The sequence below is a fragment of the Oncorhynchus gorbuscha genome, linkage group LG06 (assembly GCF_021184085.1).
Source record: "Oncorhynchus gorbuscha isolate QuinsamMale2020 ecotype Even-year linkage group LG06, OgorEven_v1.0, whole genome shotgun sequence".
Classification (NCBI taxonomy): Eukaryota; Metazoa; Chordata; class Actinopteri; order Salmoniformes; family Salmonidae; genus Oncorhynchus; species Oncorhynchus gorbuscha.
The window spans coordinates 7,693,939-7,721,354 of NC_060178.1; the positions used below are offsets into that span (position 1 = coordinate 7,693,939).

The window sequence follows — 27,416 nt, forward strand, 5'->3', positions numbered from 1 at the left end:
CCTAGCAGCCCGTAGACCTGGCATTCTCCCTGGAGATCTGTCTATGTAGCCTGAACACCTGCGTCAAACCGCCTGTTGAGCTGCTTTTTGGGACAACAGTTTAGAAAAGAGTTCCAGGCAGCACTCAGGGGAGAGTCGTGTGACGTCAGTAGCAGGGATGTTTGAGAGGGAAAGGAACCAGAGGACCATTGTGCTTCAGGTGTCTTTCTCTTCAGCTCATAGGACGGGGCATAAGCTCCCTCTGCTTTTCAGGACCCTCAGTGTAGTTGAATACAAGCAGTATATTTGTGTAAACTTTGTTTCTGATGTACATATCATTCAATACATTTTCACTACAGTTGTCTGGCTTTGATCTGTACTCACATATTTGTAAAATATGTACAGTACCAGTCAAAGTTTGGACTCACTTACTCATTCCAGAATAATAGTAGTGAAGACATCAGAACTATGAAATAACACATGTGGTAACCCAAAAAAGTGTTAAACAAATCTAAATAGATTTTATATTTGAGATTCTTCAAAGTAACCACCTTTTTCCTTGATGACAGCTTTGCACACTCTTGGCATTCTCTCAACCAGCTTCATGGGGTAGTCACCTGGAATGTATTTAAATTGAACAGGTGTACCTTGTTATAAATTAATTTGTGGAATTTCTTTCCTTAATGCGTTTGAGCCAATCAGTTGTTTTGTGACACGGTTGGTATGGTATAAAGAAGATAACTTGGTAAAAGACCAAGTCCATATCATGGTAAGAACAGCTCAAATAAGCAAAGAGACACAACAGTCCACCATTACTTTAAGACATGAAGGTCAGTCAACACAGAACATTTCAAGAACTTTGAAAGTATCTTCAAGTGCAAAAACCATATGATGAAACTATCTCTCGTGAGGACCGCCACAGGAAAGGAAGGCCCAGAGTTACCTCTGCTGCAGAGGATAAGTTCATTAGAGTTACCTGTCTCTTGTGAGGACCGCCACAGGAAAGGAAGGCCCAGAGTTACCTCTGCTGCAGAGGATAAGTTCATTGGAGATACCAGCCTCAGAAATTGCAGCCCAAATAAATGCTTCACAGAGTTCAAGTAACAGACACATCTCAATATCAACTGTCCAGAGGAGACTGTGTGAATCAGGCCTTATTGGTTGAATTGCTGCAAAGAAACTACTACTAAAGGACACCAATCATAAGAAGAGACTTGCTTGGGCCAAGAAACACGAGCAATGGACATTAGACCGGTGGAAATGTGTCCTTTGGTCTGATGAGTCCAAATTTGAGATTTTTGTTTGCAATCATTGTGTCTTTGTGAGACAGAGTAGGTGAACTGATGATCTCCACATGTGTGGCTCCCACGTGAAGCATGGAGGAGGTGATGGTGTGGGGGAGAATTGATGGTGACACTGTCTGTGATTTATTTAGAATTCAAGGCACACTTAACCAGCATGGCTACCACAGCATTCTGCAGCAATATGCCATCCCATCTGGTTTGTGCTTAGTGGGACTATCATTTGATTTTCAACACGACAGTGATGCAAAACACACCTCCAGGCTGTGTAAAGGCTATTTGACCAAGAAGGAGAGTGCTGCATCAGATGACCTGGCCTCCACAATCACCTGACCTCAACCAAATTCAGATGGTTTGGGATGAGTTGGACCACAGAGTGAAGGAAAAGCAGCCAACAAGTGCTCATCATATGTGGGAACTCCTTCAAGACTGTTGGAAAAGCATTCCAGGTGAAGCTGGTTGAGAGAATGTCAAGACTGTGCAAAGATATCATCAAGGCAAATATATAAAACATATTTTGATTTGTTTAACACTTTTTTGGTTACTACATGATTCCATATGTGTTATTTCATCGTTTTGATGTCTTCGCTATTATTCTACAATGTTGAAAATAGTACAAATAAAGAAAAACAACTTCAATGCCTAGGTGTGTCCAAACTTTTGACTGGTACTGTATATGTATTCAGTGGTATTGTTAACAAAAACGTCCCCATAAAGAAAGTGAGAATTAAAAACAGGTTCAGCCCCTGGTTCGAACGTGATCTTGCAGAGTTACTCCACCTCAAGAATTACATTTGGCGAAAGCCTCTCACGCATACTAAGGTTGACTGGCTCTCGTTCAGGCAAATGAGAAATAAGTGCACTCAGGCTATCTGTAAGGCCAAAGTTAGTTACATAAGGAGCAGTTCTCTCTCTGTGGGTCCAACCCCAAGAAGTCCTGGAAAACAGTTAAAGACCTGGAGAATAAATCCTCCTCCTCACAGCTGCCCATGTCCCTTAATGTTGATGGTGTGGTTGTTACTGACAAGAAGCACATGGCTGAGCTCTTTAATCACCACATTAAGTCAGGATTCATATTTGACTCAGCCATGCTTCCTTGCCCGTCCAATATTTCCTTATCCCCCACCCCTTCTAATGTGGCTATCCCCGATGCTCCTCCCTCTTTTCCCCTGCCCCACTACAAAGTTTCTCCCTGCAGGCAGTCACTGAGTCCGAGGTGCTAAAGGAGCACCTTAAACTTGACCCCCAAAAAATATCTGGTCAGATGGTTTAGACCCTTTCTTCTTTAAGGTTGCAGCCCCTATCATCGCCAAGACTCTCCAACATTTTTAACCTGTCTCTCCTTTCTGGGGAGAGCTTGAGGTTGTCACCTCACACAAGTACTTGGAAGTATGGCTAGACGGTACACTGTCTTTCTCTCAGCACATATCAAAGCTGCAGGCTAAAGTTAAATCTAGACTTGGTTTACTCTATCATGATCGCTCCTCTTTCACCCCAGCTTCCAAACTAACCCTGATTCAGATCACCATCCTACCCATGCTAGATTATAGAGACACAATTTATAGATCTGCAGGTCAGGCTGCTCTCGAGCCGCTAGATGTTCTTTACCATTCGGCCATCAGATTTGCCACCAATGCTTCTTATAGGACACATCACTGCACTCTATACTCCTCTGTAAACTGGTCATCTCTGTATACCCGTCGCAAGACCCACTGGTTGATGCTTATTTATAAAACCCTCTTAGGCCTCACTCCCCCCTATCTGAGATACCTACTGCAGCCCTCATCCTCTGCTACCATGTTGTGTTGCTACCATGTTGTTGTCATGTTGTGTTGCTACCATGTTGTGTTGCTACCATGCTGTGTTGTCATGTTGTGTTGCTACCATGTTGTGTTGCTACCATGCTGTGTTGTCATGTTGTGTTGCTACCATGCTGTGTTGTCATGTTGTGTTGCTACCATGCTGTGTTGTCATGTTGTGTTGCTACCATGCTGTGTTGTCATGTGTTGCTGACTTGCTTTGTTGTTGTCTTAGGTCTCTCTTTAGGTAGTGTTGTCTCTCTTATCGTGATGTGTGTTTTTGTCCTATATTTATTTATTTATTTGTTTTTAATCCCAACCCCCGTCCGCCCGCAGGATTCACTCTGCCTTTTGGTAGACCGTCATTGTAAATAAGAATGTGTTCTTAACTGACTTGCCAAGTTAAATAAAGGTTAAATAAAAATAAAATAAATACATTAAAAAGCAGCTGTATGCTTTTCCAACACAACACTGCCACTGTATGGCTACTATAAGTAATTACACTTTTATTTGCATTACCAGTGATTACATTTCCCTAGTAAAATTAAATCAAGTCAAAAATAAAATGTTATTGGTCACATACACGTGGTTATCAGATGTCATTGCGGGTGTAGCGGAATGCTTTGTACTTCTGCTTCTAACTCCGACCGGATTAAGATACAGTAGAATAGTAGATAGCTAGTTCATCATCCATGTGATTTCCAAAGGCAATATTTAAATTTGCATTTTGAGCTAAGAAAAATATAAATCATAAAAGACTGTAAAAACAGCAGCAAATCAGCTCCAAGTGATTTTAATTTTGTTCCAAAATATGATCAGGCATGATATAAATATATAGTACTGGATATAGTAGTACTGGATATATAGTACTGGATATAGTACTGGATATAGTACTGGATATATAGTACTGGATATATAGTACTGGATATATAGTACTGGATATATAGTACTGGATATATAGTAGTACTGGATATAGTACTGGATATAGTACTGGATATAGTACTGGATAGATAGAACTGGATATAGTACTGGTTATATAGTACTGGATATATAGTAGTACTGGATATAGTACTGGATATGTAGTACTGGATATATAGTAGTACTGGATATATAGTACTGGATAGATAGTACTGGATATATAGTAGTACTGGATATAGTACTGGATATATAGTACTGGATATATAGTACTGGATATATAGTAGTACTGGATATAGTACTGGATATATAGTACTGGATATAGTACTGGATATATAGTACTGGATATATAGTACTGGATATATAGTACTGGATATAGTAGTACTGGATATAGTAGTGCTGGATATATAGTACTGGATATAGTAGTGCTGGATATATAGTACTGGATATAGTAGTACTGGATATAGTAGTACTGGATATAGTAGTGCTGGATATATAGTACTGGATATATAGTACTGGATATATTTTTCTGTTTGGGCTTCTTGTTGTCAATTTGCATTATTATTTGTACAGTGTTCCAGCCACCTGACCATCCGCTCAAGGAAAAATTGTCCCGCGGCTGAATCTAGTTGATGATCTCTACCCATATCGTAATCTGGTTACCATAGTACCCCCTAGAGGCCCCTAGAGCCCTGGAAGGGCCCATTGAAATATAACTGTTAACCGCCAGAGATGGAGAGAAAGAAAGGCATTAAAAAAATTGACTAGGGTCGACAGAGGCTCTAAACTGAGGACAAACGTTTTTGATTTCAAATCAAATTTCAAATCAAATGTAATTGTATTTGTCACATGCGCAGAATACAACAATGTTTACTTACAAGCCCTTAACCAACAATGCAGTTTTAAGAAAATAAGAGATAATTATTTTTAAAATAATTAAGAGATAACAATAACAAATAATTAAAGAGCAGCAGTAGCATAACAATGGCAGAGCTATATGCAGGTGGTACCGGTACAGAGTCAATGCGCTGGGGGGCACCGGTGTCAAGGTGATTGAGGTAATATGTACATGTAGGTAGAGTTATTAAAGTGACTATGCATAGATAATAACAGAGAGTAGCATCAACTAAATGGGGGGGGGGGTCAATGCAAATAGTCTTGGTAGCCATTTGAATAGCTGTTCAGGAGTCTTATGGCTTGGGGTTAGAAGCTGTTTTAGAAGCCTCTTGGATCTAGACTTGGCGCTCTGGTACTGCTTGATATACAGTCTATGACTAGGGTGGCTCCTGGAGTCTTTGACAATTTTCAGGGCCTTCCTCTAACACCGCCTGGTATAGAGTTCCTGGATGGCAGTAAGCTTGGCCCCGGTGATGTACTGGGTCGTACGCACTACCATCTGTAGTGCCTTGCGGTCGGAGGCCGAGCAGTTGCCATACCAGGCAGTGATGCAACCAGTCAGTCAACAATTATCATGTTTTAGTCACGAAGTGTGTACACTGAATGTAAATCAACCTTGCCAATATGAACACACCCCTGGTAAAGAGAGAAGAGTGTGCGCATGTGTTGTGTATCGCGCGCCACGGAGCGGAGCTGTCGACAGGTACACGACACAGCTGACTGGGCGCGCGCAGCCGTTCGCTCTCCGTGGTGCTGAACGTTCTCCTAACAGCTACCTGCCTCACTGTAGGTCGTCACGAAAGATAAGGGAGAGTGGAGCTTCTTCCACTGGAAAATAGCCATACAATAAGACTTTTCCGAATAATCATTGACGTTGTTTCTCTCATAATCTTATCATATCGTGGACACATTTCAAACGTTATCAAGAGGGTGATTTTTATATTTTTTATTTTAGCAATTGACTGGGATCTGTAGCCTACAAGATGGCACTGAATGGATGTACATTGCATAAGGCAAAGGAAGATTTATCAGACTGTTTTGTGACTGTGAACGCATACCATATCAGATTGGTCGCCTAATTCTGCAATATAATCGTTTTTTTCTCAGCTCATTCTAAACACCTGGCATTGGATGTCTAAACCTCGAGGCACATAAATTCGGATTCACATTTTACCGAATATGTTTAGCAATATTCCATATTTGAATTATTTATCGTAATATAAAAGAAATCGAGCAGAAATCAAGAAGAATTTGGAATCATGGAACCCGATCCCGAACCCGTTAAGCATCGGGCTTTCCCGCCCAGTAAAGAAGGGCTGAAGAAATTGGCTGGAAAGACCTTCGGGCATCTGTACAGGTAAAATAAGTAGCTCGAACCCTTCCCCCCTTCCCTCTGTCTGCTTTTCACCTCCGATTACGGTATAAAAAAAAGCGTAAATAGGGAATTTAAATGTTAAATGTATATCCATATGTAATGCAGGTGTGAATTGCTTCATGTCTCATCCAGGCAACGAGGAGAAAAAAATCTCACTAACACCCAAACCCCATGAGAAATAAAATCTCACTTGCACCAAAACCCCATGAGAAGATAAATCTCACTTGCAAATTGGTTGCTGTGATTCTGGACTATATTCAAAAGAGAAAACCCCCCACATATTTTTAGATTAATTATCAACAAGACAGGAAGTGGAAATGCACAATAATATCCGAGTGGTCGAATATTTAAGGATCAGTTATTTCCCGGGAGAGTGAGGGTTGTGTTTTAAATAATTAATGCATCAGAACGCGTCGTGACACAAGGGGTCGGGGATATCTGTTACATTATATATTTATCTTTATTAACCAAGATCGATCTGTTAAATATCAACTGTCTTTCTTTGTGGTCGTGTAAAATGCGACACTGCATTGGAAAATCAAGGAATGGATTTTTAAAGGAAAATACTCGATATATATAGGCTACCATGGTGATCACATTTCTTGTTTTTTCTAAATTCAGGTTTTTGATCGAATAATTTTAAAATGATAGAAAAACACGATCAATTCTAAATTGTCAGGATTGAAACACGTGACTTTCCAAAAGCATTATTTAGGCTAATTAATTTCGTTTTTCGTGACTGAAAATAATGTGCTTTTCACTATAAAGATTGATGATTGATCGAAACAAAAATGGTAAAACACATATTCAATGGGAAGAGCTAATAAAAATGTTTTACATTGCGTTTTATTAGCAATCTATTTTTGAAACAGCTATTTCTTTTTTCTTACATGGTTTATTCATTATAGTGTTTCTATTCCCTGTGGTTGGAGGTGTTAACCATTCCACTGAATAGTAATGTCGTGATACATCACACAATACAATGTTGGCAGAAGACTCTTGGTTTTCCTCTTATCTTATCACATCTATCGAATTTAGTAGCCCATCATTTGTTATGATACATCTTACATTTGAATCTAATAAAATGCAAAACTCGATGTTAATACATTTAATCGATTATCTTATTGAGCTCTCAGTATACCGACACAGACAGTCTATATGTAGCATACATGTAAGTTCCGTGCTGTCTGTGTACTGCTGCAATGCGGTACGAAGGTCCTTTTATTGCATTCATTTAGGCAAGCTGTCGTTTTTTAGAACAGGTGGAATTTAAAACACTGAACGGTAAAATGTCATAGTTTCACAAATAACATCAGCACTCTAACTCTTGATTTGCCCTTCAGAATAAAATTACTACACATTTCCATGCAATTTTAAATTATGTTTCAATATTCGAAGAACGAGTAAAAAATATATATTTAAAAAAAAATAATAATAATAAAATAGACAAACAGATGGTGATTCAGTCTAATTTAGAGAATAAACACTTTTTTCACACCAATCCGAATGATCTTCAAAAATGTCCTTCAAAACATTCAAAATAAGTGGATATATCATTGTTCTTTACCTTATAATACAACGAAATGTCTCCACTTTCTCGCCGTAGCCATCTATCTGGTGTTAATTAGCTTGGCTTTAAGGTCTATTCAATTTAAAAGCCAATGTGTTTGCCGTATAACTTTGAAATAAGCCTGATAATTACAAGAATAGACAGATATTTTTTTTAAAGGAAATACAGGATGTCATTAATAGTCCTACGGGTTCCTGTTTGGTCTAAAAGGGTGGTGGAGAAACGTCAGAAGACAGGTGAGGTGATCGAGTTAACGGAGGACGGCCGGCCCTCGGAGCAGCAGGAGAAAAAACCGCCTTTATGTGACTGCACGTGCTTCGGCCTCCCGCGCCGTTACATCATCGCCATCATGAGCGGCCTCGGATTCTGCATCTCCTTCGGCATCCGGTGTAACCTGGGCGTGGCTATCGTGGGCATGGTCAATAACAGTACCATACACAAGGATGGCAAGATCATCATCACAGAGGTGCCTATCATATTTTTTATCGTCCCAAATGACACCCTATTCCATACACAGTGAACTGTTTTTTTTACCAGAACCCTAGGGGCCCTCAAATGGAGCACTACTCCCTATGGGACTTGGTCAAAAGCAGTGCACTATATAGGCAGTGAATTGGTTGCCAATAGGAATGGGAACGATATGACCCAGTCCCCGCCCCCTCTTCTTCTGCATCTGAGATAGCAAAGGCACGATTTCAATTGCATGAGTCATCCAACAAACAGCCACCATAGCCCACATAAACCCTGCAGTCATCACGACTTTTATCATAGGCATAAAGTCGGCAAACTTAAATGAGCGAATTAATAGAGTTGGAATTCCAACTTTGATCCTTTTCCCCACCCCTTTATGTCGGCCTAAGCAACGTTTCTTGTTGGAATGCCCCTTTAAGAATCCAAAGCCTGTATAACAGTATTACTCTATACCGTTCACACAATTTTACGTGATAATGTTTATGAAAAAAATAGAGAACAATCAGGACATTGTTATGCACATTTTGGGGTTGCATGGTAGCCTAGTGGTTAGAGCGTTGGGCTAGTAACTGTTGCAAGTTCAAATCCTCATCTGGTGTTTCTGTGTGTTATTGTTTCGTTTTGGGAAGAAAGCGAAGTTCAACTGGGATCCAGAGACGGTGGGGATGATCCACGGTTCATTCTTCTGGGGTTATATCGTCACACAAATACCCGGAGGGTGGATATGCTCACGACTAGCAGCAAACAGGTAAATGTCATCAGAAAAACATATGAAATAGCATAACATGTATCTATACTGAAGTTTCTTTTGGGAAAAAAATCAATTAGGCCTAATACAGTTAATATATTATATTATATTACTTTCGGTTCTATTCTATATACTTTCCGTTCTATTCTATATACGTTCTGTTCTATTCTATATACGATCTGTTCTATTCTATATACGTTCTGTTCTATTCTATATACGTTCTGTTCTATTATATATACGTTCTGTTCTATTCTATATGCGTTCTGTTCTATTCTATATACGTTCTGTTCTATTCTATATACTTTCTGTTCTATTCTATATACGTTCTATTCTATTATATATACGTTCTGTTCTATTCTATATACGTTCTATTCTATATACGTTCTATTCTATTCTATATACGTTCTGTTCTATTCTATATACGTTCTATTCTATTCTATATACTTTCTGTTCTATTCTAACTGCGGTGAAACTTCACCACAGTTTTGTTCAGTTCTGTTCTAGTACTTTTTCCGTTGACATCTACCTGTGAGATGTATAACCAGAGTAACACCGTTTCAGTTTAAAGCAGACACTTGTTAAAGCCAGATGTGTGTCAGAAGGGTGGATTTAGCTGGTATCTCGGAGGAGGACTCTGACCTCGCGTCAGATATTGGGGATTCTATTACCGGCTGCGAGGCGTGTCTCCTCGTGCCTCCTCGTGATAATGAGCTCCCGCGGGACTACCGTGTCGAATCTTTTTTTTTTTACTCGGTGGGAGGCATGGCAACGGGCAGTAGTAATGCCAGACATGTTATGTGCGCTCAAGTGTTCACAGATAGGACGAGATAAAAATGAACAAATAGGCCTATCAGTTTTATTTCCCAATTGTTGCTTTAAAATAAAATGTTCACATTTCATTAGACAATATTATAGGCTATATACACAACCATGCAAAATAATGTCTGTGGAAATAGGCGATATTCTATTCTATAAATCGCCCTGGATAAGAGCGTCTGCTAAATGACTAAAATATACATGCATTTTATTATATTCCTATCCACATTGAGACAGGATTGAGATGATAAATATTCTACTGGATTAGTGTAATTCAGCAGGGACCGTCTCTAGTCTGTCCCATCTGAGCACCTTCTGCTGTGACAGTCTGTCCTCACCTTGTCATTCCACCCCCAAAACGAAGCTTCAGCTGAAATTAACACATTTTATTTTGCGACATGTGCGACAGTTTTTTGTTCTTTCTTTTCTCATATCTTGATTATTTAATGTTTTAAATGTCCAGCATGATAGTTAGAACACATAGAACACATAGAGAGAAAATATTATTATTTTAGCTGTACATGAAATATGATAATAACGAAACCATTTTGTGGAACATAATTCCATGTCGGTCCATGTACAGTATTTTATGTCCACTTTGGTTTACAGTACAGTATTCATTCAATTGATATGCTAGGGCCAGCTAATGTATGGGATTGGGATTGGCTGATTTACAAATAGTATTTCCGTTGTTTCTCTTTGTTCGCAGAGTGTTCGGGCTGGCCATCTTCCTCACGTCCATCCTCAACATGCTCATCCCCTCCGCTGCCCGCGTGGACTATCGCTGCGTCATCTGTGTCCGCATACTACAAGGTCTGGTGGAGGTAAGACTGTGGGCCGCTGCCTGCTGATTGGTTGGTTTGGTCCTATATCACACACGTGTGTTTAACCTTCCAGTGAGGTCAGAACACTTCTTTCCCGAGGGAGACCTTGTCATTAATTATGCGTATCAGCATTCAAATAAACCCATAGGTGTATACACATCAATAACATGAGAAAGGTCCACAAGACACATCTCCACTGCTAACAAAGCTGCCTTTTTATGCTTCTTGTTGTGCATCAGTATTATGGGGAGTGTTTATTTCTTGACTTTTGATGTTCATTCAAGATCATCACAGAGGTCACATGATTGGTATACCATATCACTAAAGCATTAGTGTAAGTGGAAGCATTATATCGGGGGCGGAAGGGTAGCCTTGTGGTTAGAGCGTTGGACTAGTAACTGGAAGGTTGCGAGTTCAAACCCCCGAGCTGACAAGGTACAAATCTGTTGTTCCACTGTTCCCAGGCCGTTATTGAAAATAAGAATGTGTTCTTAACTGACTTGCCTGGTTAAATAAAGGTAAAATAAAATAATAAAAAATATCTGTGTACACAGATCATGCAAAATTCTATCTGTGTGCCTTCAGTCAATGTACTGTATGCTGTTTTTGGGAGGAAGCTCTTAGACTCTGTCATACAAGCTTAGAGCAAACAAGAAACATATATATATGTGGGGGGAGAGATGTAGGGTTGTTCACATATAAAGACAGATAACAGAAGAAAGGAAACTCACGTGATGCCATCATCAAATCAAATCACACCAAATAGAGAAGGAAAAGGAGGATGTAGCAGCGGTGAAGAACCACTGTCAGACTGAAGGATCAGACTGAAGGACCACTATCAGACTGAAGGACCACTATCAGACTGAAGGACCACTATCAGACTGAAGGACCACTATCAGACTGAAGGACCACTATCAGACTGAAGAAGGACCACTGTCAGACTGAAGGACCACTGAAGGACCACTGTCAGACAGACCACTCAGACTGAAGGACCACTGTCAGACTGAAGGACCACTGTCAGACTGAAGGACCACTGTCAGACTGAAGGACCAATATCAGACTGAAGTACCACTATCAGACTGAAGAACCACTGTCAGACTGAAGGACCACTATCAGACTGAAGGACCACTATCAGACTGAAGGACCACTATCAGACTGAAGGACCACTATCAGACTGACCACTATCAGACTGAAGGACCACTGTCAGACTGAAGGACCACTGTCAGACTGAAGGACCACTATCAGACTGAAGGACCACTATCAGACTGAAGGACCACTATCAGACTGAAGAACCACTATCAGACTGAAGAACCACTATCAGACTGAAGGACCACTATCAGACTGAAGGACCACTGTCAGACTGAAGGCCCACTGTCAGACTGAAGGACCACTATCAGACTGACCACTATCAGACTGAAGGACCACTATCAGACTGAAGGACCACTATCAGACTGAAGGACCACTGTCAGACTGAAGGACCACTGTCTGACTGAAGGACCACTATCAGACTGACCACTATCCGACTGAAGGACCACTATCAGACTGAAGGACCACTATCAGACTGACCACTGTCTGACTGAAGGACCACTATCAGACTGAAGGACCACTGTCAGACTGAAGGACCACTATCAGACTGAAGGACCACTATCAGACTGACCACTATCAGACTGAAGGACCACTATCAGACTGAAGGACCACTATCAGACTGAAGGACCACTATCAGACTGACCACTATCAGACTGAAGGACCACTATCAGACTGAAGGACCACTATCAGACTGAAGGACCACTATCAGACTGAAGGACCACTATCAGACTGAAGGACCACTATCAGACTGAAGGACCACTATCAGACTGAAGGACCACTATCCTATCAGACTGAAGGACCACTATCAGACTGAGACTGAAGGACCACTATGAAGGACCACTATCAGACTGACCACTATCAGACTGACCACTATCAGACTGAAGGACCACTATCAGACTGAAGGACCACTATCAGACTGAAGGACCACTATCAGACTGAAGAACCACTATCAGACTGAAGGACCACTATCAGACTGAAGGACCACTATCAGACTGAAGAACCACTATCAGACTGAAGGACCACTATCAGACTGAAGGACCACTATCAGACTGAAGAACCACTATCAGACTGAAGGACCACTATCAGACTGAAGGACCACTATCAGACTGACCACTATCAGACTGAAGGACCACTATCAGACTGAAGGACCACTATCAGACTGACCACTATCAGACTGAAGGACCACTGTCAGACTGAAGGACCACTATCAGACTGAAGGACCACTATCAGACTGACCACTATCAGACTGACCACTATCAGACTGAAGGACCACTTTCAGACTGACCACTATCAGACTGACCACTATCAGACTGAAGGACCACTATCAGACTGACCACTATCAGACTGAAGGCCCACTATCAGACTGACCACTATCAGACTGACCACTATCAGACTGAAGTACCACTATCAGACTGACCACTATCAGACTGAAGAACCACTGTCAGACTGAAGGACCACTATCAGACTGAAGGACCACTGTCAGACTGAAGGACCACTATCAGACTGACCACTATCAGACTGAAGGACCACTATCAGACTGAAGGACCGATATCAGACTGAAGGACCACTATCAGACTGAAGGACCACTATCAGACTGAAGGACCACTATCAGACTGAAGGAAGACTATCAGACTGACCACTGAACCTCCATCCTTCTAGCTCTCCATCCCTCCAGCTCTCTATCTCTCCAGTTCTCTATCCCTCTATCCCTCCATCTATCCATCCCTCCATCTATCCATCCCTCCATCCCTCCATCCCTCTATCCCTCCATCCCCCTTCCTTCTATCCCTCCATCCCTCCATCTATCCATCCCTTCATCCCTCCATCTCTCTATCCCTCATCCCTCCATCCCTCTATCCCTCCATCCCCCATCCTTCCATTCCTCCATCTATCCATCTCTCTATCCCCCATCCCTTCATCCCTCCATCCTTCAATCCCTCCATTCCTCCATCCCTCCATCTCTCTATCCCTCCATCCCTCTCCATCCCTCCATCCCTCCATCTCTCTATCCCTCTATCCCTTCATCTCTCTATCCCTCCATCCCTCCAGCTCTCCATCTATCCATCCCTCCATCCCTCCAGCTCTCCATCCCTCCATCCTTCCATCCCTTAATCCTTCCATCCCTCCATCCCTCCATTCCTCCATCCTTCCATCCCTCCATCCCTCCATCCCTCCATCCCTCTATCCCTCCATTCCTCCATTCCTCCATCCTTTCATCCCTCCATGCCTCAATCTATCCATCTCTCTATCCCTCTATCCATTCATCTCTCTATCCCTCCATCCTTCCATCTCTCTATCCCTCCATCCCTCCATCTCTCTATCCCTCCATCCCTCCATCTATCCAGCCCTCCATCCCTCCATCCTTCCATTCCTCCATCGTTCCATCCCTCCATCCCTTCATCTATCCATCTCTCTATCCCTCCATCCCTCATCCCTCCATCCCTCTATCCCTCCATCCCTCTATCCCTCTATCCATTCATCTCTCTATCCCTCCATCCCTCCAGCTCTCCATCTATCCATCCATCTCTCTATCCCTCCATCCCTCCATCCCTTCATCCCTCCATCCTTCAATCCCTCCATCCCTCAATCCCTCCATTCCTCCATCCCTCCATCTCTATCCCTCCATCCCTCCATCTCTCCATCCCTCTATCCCTCCATCTCTCTATCCCTCCATCCCTCCATCCCTTCATCCCTCCTCAATCCCTCCATCCTCCATCCCTCATCTCTATCCCTCCATCCCTCCAGCTCTCCATCTATCCATCCCTCCATCCCACCATCCCTCTATCCCTCCATCCTTCCATCCCTCCATCCCTCCATCTCTCCATCCCTCCATCCCTCCATTCCTCAATGGAGAAACAGAAGCAGTCTGTGTCTGTGCTCCGTCCTCCCTTGTGCATCGACTTCTTACTGCAAATTAAACATTAGCATTTCAGGGTGACTCCCACAGCAGGCCCAAGCAATTTGTGTCTATCAATAGTTGATTGTGTGCCACTTAGTGAGTAATTGAAAATTTATAGGAGCAATTCTCTTTTTGTGTTGAAGTAGGATCGTTAGCTTGAATCTGCCCTGGCTGCCTCAGTCTCAGGTCGTGTCTGAAATGGCACTCTATTCCATATAGAGTCTCAAAATGGTACTCTGTTCCATATATAGTCTCAGAAGGTACTCTATTCCATATTGAGTCTCAAATGGCACTCTATTCCATATATAGTCTCAAATGGTACTCTATTCCATATATAGTCTCAGAAGGTACTCTATTCCATATTGAGTCTCAAATGGCACTCTATTCCATATATAGTCTCAAATGGTACTCTATTCCATATATAGTCTCAAATGGCATTCTATTCCATATAGTCTCAAATGGCACTTTGTTCCATATAGAGTCTCAAATGGCACCCTATTCCATATGTAGTCTTAAATGGCACCCGATTCCATATATACATTATTCCCTAAGCAGTGCACTACTTTGACCAGGGTCTAATAGGCTGCCATTTAACACAGCCGCAGTCCCACCTCAACCCATTTATCCAGAGTAGGAATGTTCAGCTCAGATGTGTCGTGTCAGTTTATTTTAAGATAAGACATGATAATCTTTCTTGTATTTGACTAATGAGAAAAACTGTCCGCTCAGTTGTCAGTGCCGTTTACAAACACCGACTCATCCCAATCGGATTTATTACTGAATATTTGTTTGATGATATTAAATCCTATTTGGTTAAGTCATTTGGAAATGATCCTCGTCGGCAAAATAACACAGACACTGGAACGAGGAACTCTGCCTAGAAGGCCAGCATCCCGGAGTCGCCTCTTCACCGTTGACATTGAGACTGGTGTTTTGCAGGTACTATATAATGAAGCTGCCAGTTGAGGACTTGTTTCTCAAACTAGACACTCTAATGTACTTGTCCTCGTTCTCAGTTGTGCACCAGGAACTCCCACTCCTCTTTCTATTCTGTTTAGAGTCAGGTTGCGCTGTTCTGTGAAGGGAGTAGTGCAAAGCGTTGTACCAGATCTTCAATTTCTTGCATGGAAAAGCCTTCAGTTTCTCAGAACAAGAATAGACTGACAAGTTTCAGAACAAGATTTACAGGCCATTTTGAGCCTGTAATCGAACCCACAAATGCTGATGCTCCAGATTCTCAAGGCCAGTTTTATTGCTTCTTTAATAAGAACAACAGTTTTCAGCTGTGCTAACATAATTGCAAAAGGGTTTTCTAATGATCAATTAGCCTTTAAAAATTATAAACTTGGATTAGCTAACACAGCGTGCCATTGGAACACAGGAGTGATGGTTGCTGATAATGGGCCTCTGTACACCTATGTAGATATTCCATTTAAAAAATCAGCTGTTTCCAGCTACAATAGTAATTTACAACATTAACAATGTCTACACTGTATTTCGGATCAATTTGATGTTATTTCAATGGACAAAAAAATGTGCTTTTCTTTCAAAAACAAGGACATTTCTAATTGACCCTAAACTTTTGAACGGTAGTGTATGTATAATATAATATAATATATCCTATATTCTGTGTTCCTCCATAGGGAATGACCTACCCAGCCTGTCATACCACACTATAATGTATATATGTATATTATAATATATACTGTGTTCCTCCGTAGGGAGTGACCTACCCAGCCTGTCATGGCATCTGGAGTAAGTGGGCCCCACCACTGGAGAGGAGCCGTCTGGCCACCACCTCATTCTGTGGATCCTATGCTGGTGCCGTGATAGCCATGCCTCTGGCTGGGATCTTGGTCCAGTACTCTGGCTGGTCCTCCGTCTTCTATCTGTACGGTAGGTTCATCACCTGGAAAACAGTGGGAAACAGTGGCACTGAGTGGACTATCCTGGCTAAATCACCGTCCATAGTTATTCTTAGAGTAGCTACATCTGTCATAGGGGGATCCTTTTTGAGACAAGATTGTCTATTTTACTTTATTTGTGTCTGTTGACTAGGAAATCAGGAATAAACCAGAAATATCCATATACCTCATATTTTATTAATCAGATTTACAGTAATATAACTCTCTCTCTCTCTGTCTCTGTCTCTGTCTCTCTCTCTCTCGCTCTCTCTCTCTCTCTGTCTCTCTCTCTGTCTCTGTCTCTCCCTCTCGCTCTCTCTCTGTCTCGCTCTGTCTCTCTGTCTCGCTCTGTCTGTCTCTCTCTCGCACTCTCTCTCTCGCTCTGTCTCTCTGTCTCGCTCTGTCTCTCTGTCTCTGTCTCGGTCTCTCGCTCTGTCTCTGTCTCTCTCTCTCGCTCTGTCTCTCTGTCTCGCTCTGTCTCTCTGTCTCTGTCTCGGTCTCTCTCTCTCGCTCTGTCTCTGTCTCTCTCTCTCGCTCTGTCTCTGTCTCGCTCTGTCTCTCTGTCTCTGTCTCTGTCTCTCTCTCTCTCTCGCTCTGTCTCTGTCTCTGTCTCGGTCTCTCGCTCTGTCTCTGTCTCTCTCTCTCGCTCTGTCTCACTGTCTCGCTCTGTCTGTCTCTCTCTCTCGCTCGCTCTCTCTCTCTCTCTCTCTCTCTCTCTCTCTCTCTCTCTCTCTCTCTCTCTCTCTCTCTCTCTCTCTCTCTCTCTCTCTCTCTCTCTGTCTCTGTCTCTGTCTCTGTCTCTCTCTCTCGCTCTGTCTCTCTGTCTCGCTCTGTCTGTCTCTCTCTCGCTCTCTCTCGCTCTGTCTCTCTGTCTCTCTGTCTCTGTCTCTATCTCGGTCTCTCGCTCTAGGCTGCTTTGGGATGTTCTGGTACATGTTCTGGATCCTGGTGTCCTATGAGAGCCCAGAGGTTCACCCCACCATCACCGCCGAGGAGAGACGTTACATCGAGGAGAGCATCGGAGAGGGTCAAGAACTATTCGGTCCTGCTAGCGTGAGTTCTCCTCCTTCTCCTCCTCTTCTCAAATCAAATCAAATCAAATGTATTTATATAGCCCTTCGTACATCAGCTGATATCTCAAAGTGCTGTACAGAAACCCAGCCTAAAACCCCAAACAGCAAACAATGCAGGTGTAAAAGCACGGTGGCTAGGAAAAACTCCCTAGAAAACTCCCTAGAAACTCCACCTATCCAACTAACTGACACGTGTTCTGCTATACACAACTATGGCTCTGCAGAAATACAAGACTCCATGGAGGAAGTTCTTCACCTCAATGCCCGTCTATGCTATCATCGTGGCCAACTTCTGCAGGAGCTGGACTTTCTACCTGCTCCTCATCAGCCAGCCGGCCTACTTCGAGGAAGTGTTCGGCTTCGAGATCAGCAAGGTAAAAGGATGAGCCGTTCCCTCACAATGCCAGACAGGTGTGAATAGTTGGCTTGATTTGTGTAAGACGTAACCGGGGCAGACAAAACTCATCAGACATTCTAATAAAAAATATATATCCGTTGTTTCATATGTACATCACTTGTATGGGGCATATCAATTGCTTTACTGAGTACCCGTGTTGGATTTCATTTCCATTTCGTAACTTTGAGGGTAAAATGTCCTCTAGACACCAAACACAGATACATCCTGGTCCGCGTCCTAAATAGTATCCTATTGGCCCGACTACATTTAACCAGGGCTCTGATCAAAAGTAGTGCACTACGTAGTAAATAGCGTTTCATTTTGGACGCAGACGATATAACTCAGGCTGGTCTGACAAGTGTAATAATTCAGATGCTGGGTGGATCTCTGGCTCTCTTGTGGATCAGGGTGTGAATTATAGCCTCGGTGTGATATTTGGAGTCAGTGGTGGTCAAAGGGGAGTAGGAAGACGTGTTCTGGGACAATCACTGTTTTGATTTAAGAGGTGTAGCTTGAAATATGATATCTCTCTTTTCTCCTCCCTCTGCACCTTGCACCATTACTGTTATCATGATACGTCATGACATGAAGACGTGTTCTGGGACAATCACTGTTTTGATTTAACATCATGACAGCATGGCATCGTGACATCATGATACATCATGACATTATCATACATCATGACATAATGACATCATGACAGTATGGCATTGTGACATCATGATACATCATGACATTATGATACATCATGACATAATGACATCATGACAGTATGGCATCGTGACATCATGATACATCATGACATTATGATACATCATGACATAATGACATCATGACATCATGACATCATGATACATCATGACATAATGACATCATGACAGTATGGCATCGTGACATCATGATACATCATGACATTATGATACATCATGACATAATGACATCATGACAGTATGGCATCGTGACATCATGATACATCATGACATTATGATACATCATGACATAATGACATCATGACAGTATGGCATCGTGACATCATGATACATCATGACATTATGATACATCATGACATAATGACATCATGACATCATGATACATCATGACATTATGATACATCATGACATAATGACATCATGACAGTATGGCATCGTGACATCATGATACATCATGACATTATGATACATCATGACATAATGACATCATGACATCATGACATCATGATACATCATGACATTATGATACATCATGACATAATGACATCATGACAGTATGGCATCGTGACATCATGATACATCATGACATTATGATACATCATGACATAATGACATCATGACATCATGACATCATGATACATCATGACATTATGATACATCATGACATTATGATACATCATGACATCATGACATCATGACATAATGACATCATGACAGCATGGCATCATGACATCATGACATAATAACATAATGACAGTATGACATCATGACATCATGACAGTATGACAGTATGACATCATGACATAATGACATCATGACAGTATGACAGTATGACATCATGACATCATGACATCGTGATACATCATGACATAATGACATTTTTACATTTACATTTAAGTCATTGACATAATGACTCTTATGACATAATGACATCATGACATATGACATCATGACATCATGACATAATGACATCATGACATCATGACATAATGACATCATGACATAATGACATCATGACATCATGACATAATGACATAATGACATAATGACATCATGACATAATGACATCATGATACATCGTGACATCATGACATCATGACATAATGACACATAATGACATAATAACATCATGACATCATGACAGTATGACAGTATGACATCATGACATAATGACATCATGACAGTATGACAGTATGACATCATGACATCATGACATCATGACATCGTGATACATCATGACATAATGACATCATGACAGTATGACAGTATGACATCATGACATCATGACATAATGACATCATGATACATCGTGACATAATGACATCATGACATCATGACATAATGACATCATGACAGTATGACAGTATGACATCATGACATCATGACATCATGACATCATGACATAATGACATAATGACATCATGATACATGGGAACACATCAAGGCCATGAATGACAACCTAATCTGTGTCTGAAAGATCTCAACACAGAACAACATACAAGGAGAATTTACGCACATGTTGGAAACAGACTTCTGAAATAAACTTTGACCCATAATAAATATGTATCTGGATAGACCATTTAATGGGTTGTCAGTTTTGGCATTGACTGCCATGTTGATGTTAATTGCAGTCAGCTTGAAGGTTGAAATGTTTATGGTTCACTGTATGTGTTGTCAGGTGTTAATGCTGTAGGCACCTCCACACTTACTGAGGACCATCATAAAGCCCTTTAATGTTATTGTTATTGTTTATATTAATTGTTGATGTTGATGTTTGCGTTGTCAGGTGGGCATGGTGTCGGCCCTGCCTCACTTGGTGATGACCATCATCGTGCCCATCGGAGGACAGCTGGCTGACTGGCTACGCACCAGAAACATCCTGTCTACTACCACCGTCAGGAAGATCATGAACTGTGGAGGTGAGGACTTCATAAGGGCTACATAAGGACCTCATAAGGGCTACATAAAGACCTCATAAGGGCTACATAAGGACTTCATAAGGGCTACATACAGATTTCATAAGGGCTACATAAGGACTTCATAAGGGCTACATAGAGATTTCATAAGGGTTACATAGAGATTTCATAAGGGCTACATAGAGATTTCATAAGGGCTACATAGAGATTTCATAAGGGCTACATAGAGATTTCATAAGGGCTACATAGAGATTTCATAAGGGCTACATAGAGATTTCATAAGGGCTACATAGAGATTTCATAAGGGCTACATAGAGATTTCATAAGGGCTACATAGAGATTTCATAAGGGCTACATAGAGATTTCATAAGGGCTATAACTAGACTGTAGGTCACCAAGGATAATAACTAGACTGTAGGTCACCAATTATAATAATTAGACTGTAGGTCACCAAGGATAATAATTAGACTGTAGGTCACCAATTATAATAATTAGACTGTAGATAATAAAGGATAATAACTAGACTGTAGGTCACCAAGGATAATAACTAGACTGTAGGTCACCAATTATAATAATTAGACTGTAGATAATAAAGGATAATAACTAGACTGTAGGTCACCAAGGATAATAACTAGACTGTAGGTCACCAATTATAATAATTAGACTGTAGATAATAAAGGATAATAACTAGACTGTAGGTCACCAAGGATAATAAAGGATAATAACTAGACTGTAGGTCACCAATTATAATAATTAGACTGTAGATAATAAAGGATAATAACTAGACTGTAGGTCACCAAGGATAATAACTAGACTGTAGGTCACCAATTATAATAATTAGACTGTAGGTCACCAATTATAATAATTAGACTGTAGATAATAAAGGATAATAACTAGACTGTAGGTCACCAAGGATAATAACTAGACTGTAGGTCACCAATTATAATAATTAGACTGTAGATAGATAATAAGGTCAAAGGATAATAACTAGACTGTAGGTCACCAATTATAATAATTAGACTGTAGGTCACCAATTATAATAATTAGACTGTAGATAATAAAGGATAATAACTAGACTGTAGGTCACCAAGGATAATAATTAGACTGTAGGTCACCAATTATAATAATTAGACTGTAGATAATAAAGGATAATAACTAGACTGTAGGTCACCAAGGATAATAACTAGACTGTAGGTCACCAAGGATAATAACTAGACTGTAGGTCACCAAGGATAATAACTAGACTGTAGGTCACCAAGGATAATAACTAGACTATAGGTCACCTAGGATAATAACTAGACTGTAGGTCACCAAGATGCATACTAACTATAATAGGGTTTTCCTTTACTCTTGCTTGCACTGAGTTGGCAGATAGTGACTTGTTTTTAAGAGGCTTTTTCACACAAAGGTTGTGATAAGAGGTTGTTTTACTACACCTATTGTAGTTAAATGCACTGATTGAAAGTCACTTTGGATAAAATGGTATCTGCTAAATGACTACAATGTGTTGTTGTTGCCTGGTGTGTAGGGTTTGGAATGGAGGCTACTCTGCTCCTCGTGGTTGGTTTCTCTCTTAAAGATTTTGTAAACAATTACATGTTCAAGTTGGAGTGGCCATCTCTTTCCTGGTTATGGCTGTGTGGAACTATTCAGTAGCCTCTTCTCTTTACTGATCAGTTGCACCTTGTCAGGTTGTATATCAGGTGAGCAATTATGATGGAATATCCTCGAACATCTTAAAGATTTTGTAAACAATTAAATGTTCAAGTTGAACACTCTCTTTTAGGCCCGGGATTTAATTCTGTTCCGAGCTTTTGTCGGCTGTGCACCTTTTAAAGCTAATATTTCGGCGTTCACTGTACTAAATAAACAAATGCCAACTTAAACAATTGCCTAATCAGTGTTATTCTGTGAGTTGAGTGGACAAGAATTTGCATTAATGTGGTTAGTTTGTTTACTCAACAAACTCTGCTCGAAGTGAGCTAAATTTGAACAAGCTTGTTGAGTAGAATTACAAATTCATGTTTGCTCCAAACAACTCACTTCATTATTCTATTTCACAGCATGGTCTATTGCAGGTTCATTTTCATAATTGCTTGTTTCAGTAAATAGCTTTTCCAGTTTAAATGATTTAGGTAGTCTCAATAGTCAATCTTCCCTACTCCAGCAGTCATTCTCAATGCAGGTTGCCGATGATTAAAAGTTTAAATTGTTGGCATTACACACGACTTTACAAGCCAGCATAATGTTTCTTGCCGGTATGATATGGCCTGTAAACCAGGAGTTTCAGACCACTGTGTTAGGGTGTAACTGAACCCTCAAATAAAAGTCTTCTGATATACTGTACGGTATATAATGCTGTGTAACAAAACGTTTTAAATGTAAAGATAACAATGTTACATATTCACTTGGACGCTGGCTTGGTGAACGCTACAGGACTGAAAGGCACTGCATACAACAACCATGTCTCTGTCACTTAACAAACACATTCAACGTGTAGTAACTACAATTTACTCTAAAGGCACACTGGGAAATATGCAAATAAGGTCAAATATATTACCTGGTTGAATTGTGTATTGACTCAACCTAAAATTCAGATTTTAAATGACATATACTGACTGTTGATCTTCTTGACCATTTTCATAAAACGATGTATTTTGTAGGTTTCAATGTGAACCACCTGGATATTGCCCCTCGCTATGCCAGTATCCTGATGGGTATATCCAACGGTGTGGGAACCCTGTCAGGGATGGTGTGTCCACTCATCGTGGGGGCCATGACCAAAAACAAGGTACACATTCAGTTTCAGGAAGCTAGTTTTTTTTTGGGGGGTGGTTAACAGTTAAGTGTTCTACTAGTTCCAACTGATTAACTACAATATACCACTATAATTGTTATGGTTTACCAAATATAGACAAAGTATGTTCCTTCACGCAAACAAAAGTTCATGTTCACGTTTATTTATCTTGTTATAAACACTTTTGAAATCTTACTCAGTGGAGCTCCCATTTCCTGTGTTCTGTCATCACTTCCTGTCTCTAGACTCGAGAGGAGTGGCAATGGGTGTTCCTCATCGCTGCCCTGGTTCACTACGGAGGGGTCATCTTCTACGGGATCTTTGCTTCGGGCGAGAAGCAGCCGTGGGCCGACCCGGAGCTGACCAGCGACGAGAAGTGTGGCTTCATCGACGAGGACGAGCTGGCAGAGGAGACGGGTGATATCACACAGGGCTACAGTGGTGGCATGGCGGCAGTAGGCGCAGGGAAGAGTTACGGGGCCACTACAACTGGGCTCAACGGGGGCTGGGTGGCACCAGACAGCTGGGAGAATGTAGAGGAGGAACCAGCTGGGCAGACCTGGGCAGATTGAGATTACTCATAGAACAGGGCCGTGTGTATCGAGTGTATCAGCGCAGAAGTGCAGATTTTTGGATCATGATTAGCCTTTTATATCATAATAAATAATATTAGGTGGCTGATCCTAGATCAGCTATCCTACTCTGAGATGCTTGATACATATGGCCCCAGATATAATCATGTTATGGCAGCCTGGTTTCTGATCTGTTTGTGCTGTCTTGCCAATGCCTACAATGACTATAGACCACTGCTACAATGACCACGGCACAAACAGATCTGGGGACCAGGCTAGGGTAGTTCACCCACTAAAAGAGAGAGAGAGAGAGAGAGAGAGAGAGAGAGAGAGAGAGAGAGAGAGAGAGAGAGAGAGAGAGAGAGAGAGAGAGAGACAGAGAGAGAGAGAGAGAGAGAGAGAGAGAGAGAGAGAGAGAGAGAGAGAGAGAGAGAGAGAGAGAGAGAGAGAGAGAGAGAGAGAGAGAGAGAGAAGAGGGAGAGAGAGAGAGAGAGAGAAAGAGGGAGAGAGAGAGATGGGGAAAGAGAGAGAGGGTTAGAGAGATAGAGAGAGGGGGGAGAGAGAAAGAGAGAGATGGGGAGAGAGAGAGAAATGCCATTGTGGTTTGCACAAATTAGCATAAAAAAATTAGATACTGTATGTAAAATATTTACGTATATTGAGAAAGAAATAATAATAATAAAATCACGCGTTGGTTCCACACAAGCAGGTTAAAATATCAGTGTAGAATATATTTCCAGTTATATAATCCCCATGTCGCACATCTAGAGCCTTCGATCCTAGCGGTTTAAGGGCAACGGTAGGCCTAGTTATTATACCTTCAAGGCTCCCTAACCTCATAAAAAATGTACTTGAAACAACAAACGAGCCAGATATGGTGAACGTCATAGGTCTATAAAACCCTTGTCTGAAATATCACTTTCTGATTGCACTGATACTGTAAGTATTAAAAAAATATATAAACAAAAAGTTTAAAAAAAATAGATATTATTATATTTCTTATCAATGGCGTTTTATGTACTTTATAGATATACTGTTTCTGTGAGACTATTGTGGATTTGGGTCGTCGATCTGTGTGACAAATTGATGTAAAAAGGCCATATTTTTCACGGACATAATCTTCTCAGGGAGTTGTATGATCCGATTACAAAACAAAGTCTTGTTCTTGAGCAAGGCCTAAACAACTAAGGAAAAGACTAGTGTGTGTGTGTGTGTGTGTGTGTGTGTGTGTGTGTGTGTGTGTGTGTGTGTGTGTGTGTGTGTGTGTGTGTGTGTGTGTGTGTGTGTGTGTGTGTGTGTGTGTGTGTGTGTGTGTGTGTGTGTGTGTGTGTGTGTGTGTGTGTGTGTGTGTGTGTGTGTGTGTGTGTAAAACTCAGTGTAATATTTATATGTGCGTTGTTGCATGAATTTGCTCAAATAGATGTTTCTGATACAGCTTTATCATAGCCACTGATAGTCCTCATCCCTTTCACTGCTATATTTTGAAATAATATGTCTAGTACCATACCAGTGATAACATGGACTTTTATGTTCATATGTTCATATATATGTTCATATATGGTATTCATGAGAGATTTAAAAAAAAAATATATAGAAATATATAATGATTGCACTATAAGCACAGAATTACACTAGAATGAACATTGGCACCCTGGCATCATGACAACAGGGTGGCCATCTTTGACTGCTATTGTGTTTCTACGTGTGAAGGAGAACTTTTCTCTCAAGGGCATCATTGATTGAGCAACTGTGTTTGATGTGCATTGCAATAATTCCCCCATGTAACGGTAGTGAAACTACCCATCCAGTTTTTGTTCCATAAACTAGTGTAACACTGGCTTGCTGCGTCAAACTACTTCTTTTTGTTAGGGGGAGTTGTCATAAAGTTTAAAAGAGAATATAAAGTGTATGTTTATATGAAATAAATCGCTGCTGTTCTTAGGGAGAAAAAAAATAAAATAATTACAACACTGCTTTATAAGAGAACGATTATGACATTTTTGCCAGACGAGAAGATCTGAAAATCGAAAACAATTGAATGTTCGTGTTGATCTAGATGTGTCTTCATTTCTTTCGTTGCCAACCTACAGTAGCGGTCCATTTTTAATGTATATGGTATTTGTGTAATAACCCACTGAATTATCATGTATGTTCATTGGCTTGAATGATATCCTTTCTTTTCCTTATTGTTTGTGAGAAAAAAAAAGTAATAATAATGAATTCTCTGCAAGGGTGTTTAAAAAAATATATACAAATACTGAAAAAGTACTGACGAATGTTGCTATATTTGGGCTTTGAGTCCGACGTTTATGTATAAATTATAAATGTGTTTGTATGGCTTCTAATAATATGGTGTTTATTGGAGAGGTTTGCTGATGTCAAAAAAAGTGTTATATATATATATATAAATGCTGAAATCATTTTATAAAGAAATAACTACCTAAACAATGGCTTTTATCCTTTATTTTCTCTTTCCGTCCATTACTTCCTGTATTTTTCCCAGCGCCGGGCAAAAAACTGTTTGAAATGACATCATTATAATCAGATGAATCTTAATTGGTTCAAATGGTTTTAAACTGGATGTAATGACATCACTTCAACCAGCTTTGCACAACTGGGTTAAAGCACTGAATGAAGCTTCGGAACCTTCTCAATAGCTCATCCCACAGAGCCGCTGACTGTCTAAGACATGTTAGTCTGAGGGAAAGACACATTAGTCTGAGGAAAGACACATTAGTCTGAGGGAAAGACACATTAGTCTGAGGGAAAGACACATTAGTCTGAGGGAAAGACATATTAGTCTGAGGAAAGACACATTAGTCTGAGGGAAAGACACATTAGTCTGAGGGAAAGACACATTAGTCTGAGGGAAAGACACATTAGTCTGAGGGAAAGACACATTAGTCTGAGGGAAAGACACATTAGTCTGAGGGAAAGACATATTAGTCTGAGGAAAGACACATTAGTCTGAGGGAAAGACATATTAGTCTGAGGAAAGACACATTAGTCTGAGGGAAAGACATATTAGTCTGAGGGAAAGACACATTAGTCTGAGGGAAAGACATATTAGTCTGAGGTTAAGACATATTAGTCTGAGGGAAAGACACATTAGTCTGAGGGAAAGACACATTAGTCTGAGGGAAAGACACATTAGTCTGAGGGAAAGACACATTAGTCTGAGGGAAAGCTGAACTGTTTCTGGTTAACCACCTGTTATAATATTTAAAAAATATATATTTTCTAATCTTCACTACAAACCAATTCTGTCACTAAGACCACACTCAACAAGCTGTATAAGCAAACAAGAAACGCTCATGTAGAGGTGGCTTTCCTAATGGCCGGGGATTTTTAATGCAGGAAAACTGAA

At 40.8% G+C, this 27,416-nt stretch overlaps 1 protein-coding gene across 1 annotated transcript; it reads left to right on the top strand.

Annotated features, from left to right (window-relative positions):
• Positions 1 to 5,581: 5,581 nt before the first annotated feature.
• Positions 5,582 to 24,450, top strand: LOC124037378 (vesicular glutamate transporter 2.1-like). Its single transcript, XM_046352080.1, is given in 12 exon segments — positions 5,582 to 6,248; positions 8,047 to 8,302; positions 8,937 to 9,055; positions 10,581 to 10,695; positions 16,402 to 16,576; positions 17,495 to 17,637; positions 17,882 to 18,031; positions 20,551 to 20,683; positions 22,209 to 22,252; positions 22,255 to 22,332; positions 23,340 to 23,471; positions 23,723 to 24,450. Coding segments are annotated over 12 exon segments (1,770 nt in total). The 5' UTR covers positions 5,582 to 6,150; the 3' UTR covers positions 24,050 to 24,450.
• Positions 24,451 to 27,416: the final 2,966 nt, after the last annotated feature.